This window comes from Dendrobates tinctorius, unplaced genomic scaffold, assembly GCF_039654945.1.
Source record: "Dendrobates tinctorius isolate UK_male_01 unplaced genomic scaffold, ASM3965494v1 ptg000093l, whole genome shotgun sequence".
Taxonomy (NCBI): Eukaryota; Metazoa; Chordata; class Amphibia; order Anura; family Dendrobatidae; genus Dendrobates; species Dendrobates tinctorius.
Genome location: NW_027361761.1, coordinates 12,561,798 through 12,573,882, shown reverse-complemented (window position 1 = coordinate 12,573,882; position 12,085 = coordinate 12,561,798). Strand labels below are relative to the sequence as shown.

The 12,085-nt window shown below is 42.9% G+C and overlaps 1 protein-coding gene across 1 annotated transcript in view; it reads right to left on the bottom strand.

The window, feature by feature from the left end:
- LOC141098555 (cytochrome P450 2K1-like) overlaps positions 1 to 12,085 on the bottom strand; it is a 40,389-nt gene that overhangs the window by 12,143 nt on the left and 16,161 nt on the right. Inside the window, exons 2-5 of the mRNA XM_073586445.1 lie at positions 10,154 to 10,327; positions 8,440 to 8,602; positions 7,106 to 7,255; positions 5,939 to 6,099 (exon numbers count right to left, since the gene is read on the bottom strand). Of these exons, the coding sequence (XP_073442546.1) occupies positions 5,939 to 6,099; positions 7,106 to 7,255; positions 8,440 to 8,602; positions 10,154 to 10,324 (645 nt within the window). The 5' untranslated portion in view covers positions 10,325 to 10,327. The remainder of the gene's footprint in view (positions 1 to 5,938; positions 6,100 to 7,105; positions 7,256 to 8,439; positions 8,603 to 10,153; positions 10,328 to 12,085) is intronic.

The window sequence follows — 12,085 nt, the reverse complement described above, 5'->3', positions numbered from 1 at the left end:
CCTGGGAGAGGGATAACTTATCCACCACTTGGTCCCAGATCTGGTGCATTCTCTCCACCACAGTGTCAACACCTGGGCAGGCAGAGGGCTCCACCTGCCCTGAAGAAAATCAAGGATGAAACCCAAAGTTACAAAAAAAAGTGACATCAAAGTGGCAGAACTAGCTCTATTATTTAAAGCAAATTCGGCCAAGGGCAAAAATGAAACCCAATCATCCTGATCAGCGGAAATAAAACATCTCAAATATGACTCCAAGGTCTGGTTTGTTCTCTCTGTCTGCCCATTGGTCTGAGGGTGAAAAGCAGAGGAGAAGGACAACTGAATTCCCAGCTTGGAACAGAAAGTTCTCCAAAATCTAGACACAAACTGAACTCCTCTGTCAGATACAATGTTCTCAGGAATCCCGTCAAGCTAACCACCTGTTGCAATAACAATGGCACCAACTCAGAGGAAGATGGCAACTTAGGGAGTGGTACAAGATGGACCATCTTAGAGAATCTATCACAAATCACCCAAATAACAGTCATTCTCTGAGAGACAGGCATATCAGAGACAAAATCCATTGAAATATGGGTCCATGGCCTCTTGGGGACAGGCAAAGGCATCAACAACCCACTAGAGCGAGAACACGATTTAGACCGGGAGCAAGTCCCACAGGACTGCACAAAATTCCTGACATCACGAGACAAGGAGGGCCACCAAAATGACCGACTCACCAGATCTCTAGTACCAAAAATACCTGGATGACCAGCCAAAGCAGAGCAATGAACTTCAGACATCACTCTCTTCATCCACTGGTCAGGAACATACAACTTTCCACTGGGACAACGCTCAGGTTTGTCCTCCTGGAACTCCTCCAGAGCACGTCTCAAATCGGGCGAGATGGCAGAAAGAACTACACCTTCGCCTAAGATGGTAGCAGGTTTGGTCACCACAGGAGAATCAGCAAAGAAGCTCCTAGAGAGGGCGTTTGCCTTGACATTCTTAGTTCCAGGAAGAAAAGAAACCACAAAATCAAAACGTGTAAAAAACAAGGCCCACCTAGCCAGTCTAGGGTTCAAGCGCTTAGCCGACTCTAGGTAAATCAAATTCTTGTGGTCAGTGAGGACCACGACTTGATGCTTAGCTCCCTCCAACCAATGTCTCCACTCCTCAAATGCCCATTTCATGGCCAACAGTTCCCGATTCCCCACATCATAGTTACGTTCAGTTGGAGAGAACTTTCGGGAAAAGAAAGCACAGGGATTCATTTTAGATGTTACAGGATCCTTTTGGGACAAAACAGCTCCTGCACCAATCTCAGAAGCATCCACCTCTACCTGGAACGGAAGTGAGACATCAGGTTGCCGCAAAACCGGGGCGGAGGTGAATCTTCTCTTCAGCTCCTGAAAGGAAGAAACAGCCTCTGGAGACCAATTTAACACATCAGCACCCTTCATAGTCAAATCAGTCAATGGCTTGGCAATACTAGAAAATTTTGCTATAAATTTCCGATAAAAATTAGCAAAACCCAAAAACTTCTGAAGGGCCTTCAAAGAAGTGGGCTGAACCCAATCGTAAATGGCCTGTACCTTGGCCGGGTCCATTTCAATAGTTGACGGAGACAAAATAAATCCCAAAAAAGAAATCCTCTGTACCCCAAAAAGGCATTTAGATCCTTTAACATACAGGGAATTCTCCCTCAAGATCCGGAACACAGTCCGAATATGTTCCACATGAGAATCCCAATCCTTGGAGAAGATCAAAATATTATCCAGATAGATAATCAAAAATTTATCGACAAAATCTCGGAAAATATCGTTCATGAAGCACTGGAAGACAGAAGGGGCATTAGTGAGCCCAAAAGGCATCACCAGGTACTCAAAATGTCCCTCTGGAGTATTAAACGCCGTCTTCCATTCATCCCCATGCTTCATGCGAATAAGATTATACGCCCCCTGAGATCAAGCTTGGTAAACCAGCAAGCACCTTTAACTCTAGAGAATAGATCCGAAATCATGGGTAACGGATACTGATATTTAACAGTAATTTTGTTGAGGGCACGATAATCAACACAAGGTCTTAATGATCCATCCTTTTTGGCTACAAAAAAAAACTCGGCACCTAAGGGTGACGAGGATGGTCTAATATGACCCTTCTCCAATGCCTCCTTAATATAGGATCGCATAGCCTCGTGCTCGGGTACAGATAAATTGAAGAGCCGACCCTTGGGGAATTTACACCCCGGGCTCAGTTCAATTGCACAGTCATAACTCCTATGAGGAGGCAGAGACGCAGACTCATTCTCACTAAATACATCATAAAAGTCCGCCAAATTATCAGGAACATCATGCGACTGAGGAGACGTGGAAAACACCGGAACCTCACTAAAGGCACACCGACAACCCCAACTCACCACAGACACAGATTTCCAATCCAAAACTGGATTATGAATTTGCAACCAGGGAAACCCCAGAACAATGGTATCATGCAGATTATGCAACACCAAAAATCTGCAATTTTCTTTATGGTCTGGGGCGACCCACATTACCACCTGGGTCCAAAACTGAGGTTTATTTTTTGCCAAAGGAGTAGCATCAATCCCCCTCAAAGGGATAGGCGTCCGCAGAGGTGTCATCGGAAATCCACAACGTTTAGCAAAATCCAAGTCCATTAGGTTTCGAGCTGCTCCCGAATCCACAAAAGCCTTGGCGGAAAATGTGGACAGGGAGCAGATCAGGGTAATAGCCAGAAGAAACTTAGGTTGAACACCACCAACAGAAAACGTGTGTGCAAAGCGTTTCTCTCGTTTAGGACAGACAGAAATAATATGCGAGGCATCTCCACAGAAAAAACACAACTTATTACGCCTTCTGAACTCCTGACGCTGCTCTCTGGACAAAACTCTATCACATTGCATAGGCTCAGACATTTGTTCAACAAGTGGCAACACTTCTCGTGCAGTTTTGCGTTCGCGCAAACACCGATCAATCTGAATGGCTAATGACATAGAATCGTCAAGACCAGAGGGAACAGGAAATCCCACCATGGTATCTTTTACGGCTTCTGACAAACCGTTCCGAAAGAGAGCAGCCAGGGCATTATCATTCCAGGTAGTAAGTACCGCCCACTTTCGGAATTTTTGACAGTACGATTCTGCAGAATCTTGACCCTGGTTCAATGCCAGCAGGGTCTTTTCAGCCTGATCAATGGCATTAGGTTCATCATACAACAACCCCAAGGCTTGAAAAAATGCGTTCACATTAGTCAGAATAGGATCATCAGGTTTCAAAGAAAACGCCCAATCCTGGGGATCGCCACGCAGCAAAGAGATGACAATTTTAACCTGCTGCGCGGAGCTCCCTGACGAGTTAGGCTTCAAGGCAAAAAATAATTTACAATTATTTTTGAAATTCAAAAATTTAGACCGATCCCCAAAAAATACATCAGGTGTGGGAATCTTTGGTTCAGCAGCATGTGAATGAGCAAGGTAGGCGGAAATTCCCCGCACTTCCGAAGCGAGCTGCTCCACGCGATCAGACAATTGCTTTATCTCCATTGAGAGAAAAAAAAATTCCCCCTACGGCCTCAGAGATATAGAGGAAAAAATATACACACTTTTTTTTTTTTTTACAATTCTTTCCTGCTACTGAGTACCCTAGGATCTGCGGTATGGCGGGTGATTCTGTTATGAACGAGTAACCGTAGGAGGCAGACACAAAAATAGAAGCTACGTCCAGAAAACCGGAGAAGTTGGCAACTATCAGATTGCAGACCCCTGAACCTATCAACACAACTAGCAGTAGCCGTGGAGGGTTCCTACGGTGCCCTAGACCCCTCGATCACAGCTGGAGAACTAAATAGCCTAAAGACAGAAAAGGAAATCTAAACTGCCCCAGAGCAGACCCCAAAGTAAAAGGCAGCCCCCAACATATAATGACGGTGAAAGATAGGCTGAGCAAACAATGGGGCCCAAACTAACTAAACGGGACAGGAAAGGACGGTTGCTGTCTGCAATCTGCAAAAACCCTATGAAAGACATAAGCCAACCGGCTGACATGGAAAAAGGCCCTGAAGCAGCTAGGCTTCAAAAACTAAATCAGCACTCTGGTATTTTCTGAAGACAGCGCTAAAGGAATTCAGCTCACCCCAGCAGGGAATGGCAGAAATCCAGCAAAACAAAGACAAAGCACAAATGCAAAAATCAGAACAGAAAACTTAGCTTTAGAAGAGCAGGAATTCAGACTGGTATCCAAGGATCCCACAGAGAAATCACCCGCAGGGCAGAAGGGCGTCGACGGCCTTATATCCAGTCAGTAACTCCACTCAGCCAGTCATCATCATTAGTCTCATATGTTTGATAATCAGGCTCACTACCTTTCTTAACCAGCAGAGGGAGTTCATCGGGCCTGAGTGGTGAAGGGGAAAATGAACTCACAACAGGGACGCCTCTATGACTGAAAGCCAGTGGCTCCAAGGTGAAATAAAGTTAATTTTCTTCCAGTAGCTGCCCTTTCAATACAGCGGCCAGACAGCAATGTAATGCTATTAGCCTGCAGATTTACCCTATATTTGCAGGTTAATAATGTTTGGGGACATGATAGGTTAACTTAAGTTATGTTGCACCTCTGTTCGTTCTTCAGTTGAGTCCAGTGGGCAATCATATTACCTTCTGAATAGATATCATGTGTACCACGTAGAGCATAGATGTACAAAATATCACTATTTCATCATACAGGCCTTTCTCAAGCTGTGTATATCCAAGGATGGCCACCAATCATCAAGTGTAATTGTGCTACATAGACTGCTCTGTTGATTAAATTTTCCTCTGGGGCTATCTACAGATTTTGCTATATTGCATTCCATATCTACACTGTGTGTTTATAGACTCTGATGTTTTTCCAGCACCTGTTTGAAACACCGCGTGATATAATATAGACTTTACCACCTTTAAACTGTGTCCTGTAGTTGTCTTGTTCCACGCAATCAGACTCCTGAGTCATCCATTATAATAATTACACTGGCATTACAGAAAGCGTGGCTAACAGGAGAAAATGAATGCCTACTGGGAGCCGCCAGCTTTCAGTTAGAGAGGCGTGCCAGAGGGGCTTCAGTCATTGCTCACAGCACTGATCACTATAGTATGTGAACAGTGGCTGTAAGCCCTCTCTTGCACTTTGATTCACAGTTCACTCTGCACAATTATGCTAACGAGCAAACTGTCAACCAAAGTACTTGCTGTGATGAAAGCTTCTGAGTGGTGACTACAATAGTTTCGAGCACGCCTCTATGACTGAAAACCGGTGGCTTCCAGTTGGAAAAAAGTTAATTTTCTCCCAGTAGCTTCCCTTTCAATACAGGGGCCAGACAGCAATGTAATGCTATTAGTCTGCAGATTTACCCTATATTTGCAGGTTAATAGTGTTTGGGGACATGATAGGTTCCCTTTAGTTATGTTACACCTCTTTTCGTTCTTCATTTGAGTCCAGTGGGTAATCATATTATCTTCTGAATAGATATGATGTATACCACGTAGAACATAGATATACAAAATATCACTATTTCATCATGCAGGCCTTTCTCAAGCTGTGCATATCCAAAGATGGCCAACAATCACTATATAGGACCACCCACTGGACTCCGTATACTAGAATTAACAGACGATTATATGGAAGATATAGAAATATAAACTGTATATATAAATACATGTACATACTGAAACCTTAGTTGAAACAAACACCTTAAATTAAATTCAGTACATCATGTTACACTGGCAAATTTTACAAAATTTACTTTCTGTTACCTGCTCTCAACTAACACTTTTATTGATAACACTTAAAAAAACAATCTTACAAAAACATCAGAAATATAAAATTCATTAGGTCAAGTGAAAGCATAAATTAATACTGTGCCTGGTCATTAGCAGGGAATGTGGTTAGTCACCATAAGAATCACTCACCCTGAGCAATGGACTTCCAGATAGTCTGATATTTTCATTAATTAGACTGACGAGCTTCGTTATAGTGGGATCTTCATAGTCAAATCGAACACCAATGACCGTGGATACAATTATATTGGCCACCGCAGTGTTGATTATATTCAGGTTATCGAAGGGTTTTCCTAAAACAAACAGAAAAGGGAATAAAAAGAAATCAAAACTTACAGTTAACAAGGGAAAAGAACTGCACATTTCTACTTCTCAATTGAAACAATGGTTTTATTTAATAAAGGGGTTGTCCAGATGAGTACTGTTGTGTTCCACCAATGGGAACAACCTGTAATATATATATTCTCTGTATTGAGTTTTTTCTCCAATCAGCAAATTCCCTGCTGTTGCTAGGTAGAATTAGACTGTGTGAAAATTGTCCCTATGTCCCTCCTGTAGTTGGGCTCTGTTAGGTAGCTCCTCCCATCTTCAGTTTAGCCTACAGCAGCCATTACTCAAGACACGTGTGTACTCCCCTGTACAGATTACTCCTTTTATCTACTGTTCATTGTAACTAATGCAAGACTTTGGAAGAAAACAGCATTGTTTCTCCTGGTCGTTCTACAGTTGCATTGTCGGTGGAGTTAAACTATCTGCGGACACCTGGTGGTGTGAGTACGAGTTATAAAATTATCTAAGAAGCTGATAATTAGAACGCTTGCACAAATATTAACAGGTAACTCGCCGATGGTCTGCCGCCCTTACAAAGTTCCACCCGGTCTCCGATTCCTGGTCTTGTTTTGACACATCGGAAATTGAAGGAAATGCAAAACATTGTTCATTTTTTCAGTGCGTTTTGCTCTAAAATTGAAATTGAGATGAACTCAAAGACTGCAATGACACAAACTCCGTGTGTTTCTCTTTTTTCTGGAAGTGTCCATCATTTTAATGTCTGCTACGTTCCTGTGCTGATTCTGATATGTTCAACACTGTCAGAAAAAGACAAATGGTTTTCACTTGAACTCCTTGGTGTCATTGCACTCTGTGGCCCCATCAGAGGTTCTTCTGAATTCTGCTTTTAGAGACATTCAGGCAAACTCCCCAAATTCACCTATAATGGACACCACCATTTTACACATTGGGAAGGTTGCACTACTGATAAGGATCACATAAGCTCGAGCACGGCTCTTAGATTCTTACCTTCAAACGCTTTAAATGTCTGAACTAAACTACTTGCTTCGTCCATGATCTTGTGCTCTATGCCCCTCTTCCCCATTCCATAATCTCGTAATGTGGAAAGAGTAAACCTTCTCATCACTTTCCAGTTCTCTCCATTAGCAAAGATAACGCCTGAAAAAAGCGAGAGAGAGCAGTGTGAGCTGTACAAAGCATGATCGATAGATAGATAGATAGATAGATAGATAGATAGATAGAAAATTGTATGACAGTAGCAGGGTGTGCTGAAAACTCCTAGCAGCACTAGGCGAGGAGCATGTGGGGATTGAAAGGTGAGCCTGTATTTTTTTTTTCTTTATACCATCCTGTTTTTGACTTATATATTTTTCAAAGGAAATATGTCAGTAAACCCATGGTCAGCCTAAATCCGGAGTCGCCCTACTATTAAGAGAGCCGAGTGCTACGTGATAACATATTCTACAGCACTCGGCCCAGTGTTATACTATGGGTCAGCTCAGATCTGTGATTATTTTCTCATGCCAATTTGGCAGCGAGACTCGGCTCACCCGCACCCATACAAGTCTATGGGCGCGCGGGAGACATCACATTGCACTCAGATATCGCCCAAGTACTGTGCGTTTAAAGCCGACGGCGGCAGCTGGGGAGATAGAGAAATTACTTTCTCTGTCTTCTCCACAGCTGTGCTTCAATCCTGTCTTCCGAGAGGATCGGAGCACAGATCACTGATACTCGGTTCACGCTTGCAGCAGAGCAGGAGCCGAGGGTCATTAACTCTCGCATCCGATCCTATCACATTGGATGCCATACAATTGTGTGACTCCAGCCTTAATCAGAGCCTGGCTGAATCATTGCTATTAGACAACAGTTTGAAGAGGTGGGGACAATAAGGAAAAACAGAGATAATCCAGTTGCCCCCCTTCCTAGCTCCTATCCGCCAATCAGCAATTGATTGACAGGTCTATCCCTATCTACCAGATCTATCTTGTGTGTGAAGACATGGAATAACTGCAGCACTACCTTACACTTTATATTATTGGGGTATGCAGCTCACCTCTCATTCATTAAAATTAGAGCTTAGCTTCAGTCCCCTAGAATGGTCACTATGGAGCTGCACTCTCCCAGTTCTGTATTCTTTGTATGTCCAGCTGCAGTGAGAATCCAGAACAGCTGATCATTGGGGGTGACCAAAGATGGACCCCCATTGATTTAAAATTGATGGATACCTGATCAGTCCAGTCCAGGATAAACCATTTTATTGGCCACAAAATTGAGATGGCGTCAAAAATGTTATAAAGAATACAAAATATATATTATTATGAAGAATATACAACAGTTACCGTGATCTTTTGTCGTTCTAGCGAACAGTTCAATTTTTGGTCGGTCAGAGAATTCATCCGCGTGGTTGACTAGAGCATCTTTGATGGTTTCATAACCACACAGGACCACCATCTTACTAAAGCCGATCTGCACGCTGAAGACTGTGCCGTACATCTTTGACAGCTATGAAAAAAAGAATGAGATCATTCATTAGACCTAATATTGTCAGAAAACTCTGTCCCCGAATCATCATTGCCTTTGCACTTTTTTTTTGTCTAGTTTTGTATTTTGCACCCACATCATTATTCTATTTTTTACCTTTTTTAAGTCTATTTTATGTGTGTTCATCTGTTTTTCTATTTTTACTCTAAAGGGGGCTTCACACATAGCAATATCGCTAGCAATATCGCTAAAGCGTCACCAATTTTGTGACGCAGCACAAAAGGTAAGTATCACATATAGCGATATTGCTAGCAATATCGCTATATGTGATACTTACCTCCGACTGGCTCCCCCGCTGGCTATCGCTGATCGCGCGAGAACGTCCTGGGCCGTTTCTCGGCGGGGGGCTTCCTGCTGGCGCCGATGAGCGATGCGTGGACGTGGGCGGGAGGATGTCTTCATCTCCGCGTCTGACAAGTAAGTAGCGACCGCCGCTGCATTGCTAGTGAGATCTACCTGTTTGGCAGCTCACTAGCGACCATTTAGCGATGCACCAGCGATCCTGACCGGGTCATATCGTTGTCGGGATCGCTGGTGCATCGCTAAATGTAACGGGACCCTTAGTGGGCAGAGTCTAGAGATTCCAGATGTTTTTGCCTGATTCATCAATGATGACTTTTCATTAATTAGCAAAAACATTTTGGTGCAACTTCACCCCCATGGTGTGGTTATCTTCACCATCATGGTGTGGTTATCTTCACCCCCATGGTTTCATTTTCTGCACTAAAACCCAAAAGTCAGAACATCACAAAAATAATAAGCATCAGGAAAAAAATCTAGTTTTGACTGCACCAAATCCACAAACTATTTGCGCTAAAAACACCAGTAAACACCAGAAGACAAAAATAGAATAAAAGAGACATAAAAAACTGCGCCAATGACAAATCATAGAAGAAAAATACGGCACTCCCTTTGCAGGGGAAAAAATAATTCTTTATTCACAAAGTAGGAATCCACAAGGTTTATAAAAATGTAACGTTTCGGTCTCAATCTGGACCTTTTGCAGACCTAATAAACCTTCAAAGCACAGTGTGTCCCATCGTTTAGAGAAAAGGTGAAGCCACCTGTCATGGCACATAGATATGTAGTAACCAGGTTACCTGTGACACTGGCACCGGATAGAAGTGCGGGTGATCCGCTACAGGAAAAAGGGTGCTGTGCCATGACAGATTGCTTCAGTCCAGTTTGAGACTGAAATGTTACATTGTTATAAACCTTGTGGATTCCTACTTTGTGAATAAAGAATTAATTTTTTTCTCCTGCAAAGGAAGTGCCGGATTTTTCTTCGATATATTATTGGGATTGGTACCCCTTTCTCTGCACCCCTCGAAAGTGATCGGAATGATGTGTCTGCCTTGGTCTACAAATGACAAATCATGGCCTCTAACCCCTGTGCTGGAATCCAGTGATGGAATGAGATCAGTGCCAAAATCCCATCCTAGATTATGATTCCTATGGAAGCCATCATCTGTAGAAATTATGTTTTCTTGCTGTAGAATCATTCTATCTTACCTCCAAAAAACTTCTATGAGGCTTTGCGAGGTCCAGGGACAGCGCATTTCCAATGACTGGTAGAGGGGTTGGTCCAGGGGGAAAATTGCTGTAACGGGTTTTGTTTTTGTTAAAGACAAAGCCCAAAAACAGGACAACAGCTAAAGTCAGAAGAACAGTGATCAGGTCCATGTTCTGTAAGTAAGCAAACCATGCATCGTGAGAGTCCTGTCACTGGTGTAGATTTCAGTGAATTTCCTTAAAAAGGTAAACTTCACATAATACAAATCAAATTTATTATCTCTACATATTACAAAGAAATTCCCAAAGAACAACATTTCCAAAATAATGTTTGGGTGGTCACATGTAGACAGAACAATTGTAAACATCTCCCAACATAATATCGGTAATTCAAATTTTCTTTTAAAAACTAGTCATCTCTACATATCACTTGTGTGTGTGGAGCCAAGAAGAAAAGTACGGAAAGACACAGCTGTATATTGAACCACATCTGCAAGGTCCACTTACTGACATAATCCATATCGGCATGGGTTTATGAGGAATCGATCCTGTCAAACCAATCTAATCAGCTTTTATGAAGAGGTAAGCTATAGACTGGACCAAGGTGAGTCATTGAATGTGGTATATCTTGATTTTTCAAAAGTGTTTGATACCATGCCACACCAGAGGTTGGTACACAAAATGAGAATGTTGGGTCTGTGGGAAAATGTGTGTAAACGGGTAAGTAACTGGCTTAGTGATAGAAAGCAGAGGATGGTTATAAATGGTTAGTGTTGAGCATTCCGCAATATCGGATATCGGCCGATATTCGCGGTATCGGAATTCTGATACTGAGTTCCGATACTTTTAGTATATCGAATACCGGAATCGGATGTTCCCATAATGCAATGAGCCAGTTTGATTTTATTCAGCCAATGAGGATCCTAAGAAGTGTGGGCACATCCTGTTAGAGCATGTTAGGCATGTAACTACTGGCATGGCTGTGATTGGCTGCTGAAATGATGTCATGATGCACTATAAAAGCCGCCGCCGCCGCCATTTTGGGTTCACTCTGCTGTGAATTCAATTAGGGATAGGACGCTGCTGTTCTGAGAGACAGTGTGACCTAGCGATTTGCTATATAATATTGTGCTTTACCCAGGCTACTTTATCAACCACTGTAGCTTTCTTTTGCCTTGCAGCACTGTTCACGGCTGTCTGCGAGGTCTCTGTGTGAGTGCAGCTCACGCTGTAGTGTGTTCTGCAGCCAGCCACCTCCGTTTGTAGTCCGCTCAGCGTGCGTCACTGCCTCATACATTGTCCTTTTTTGCATTAGTGCTGCTCATTTTTCCAGATTTCTCCTATTAGTGTGGTCCCATCTGTGTCCAGCTAGAATATTTGCAAACACTATATAGGAGTAGATAGAGGAGCCTTTCTCCTGGCTTGTGCCCTGCAGCCCCAGCCAGATTAGTATTAGCCTATTTTTTGGAGCCTCATCTATTGCATTGTAGGTTACCTTCCTGCATTGTAATAGCTACAAAAAGTTTGTGAACTATCGGTTTTACATCTTTGGGCACATCAAGTGTCTTTTTGTGAAAAAAAAAAGTTAATAAAGTTCACCAAACACTCCACTTTACAGTTGTGTAGGCCACATTAGCTCAGATTAAAGTGTAGTCCACACTTTATAAAATTGGTATTTCTTATACCTGTTAGCAGTTGTTCAGGAATAAGCACACTAATCCCTTAGTACTTTTCTGCCTATCTTTATCAGTCTACCAAGATGAAGAAGGCAGGGAGTAATGCACGTGGTCGTGGGCATGGAGTTTCTGCAGGGAGAGGACGTGGGGATTCTGTGCCTGCTGCGGGCACCAGTGACTCAGCATCCCCCAGTTTTCCCAGGGAACAGTCCTTTATGTGCAGCTTTGTAGGAGCTCGCCGTACCCCACTGCTGCG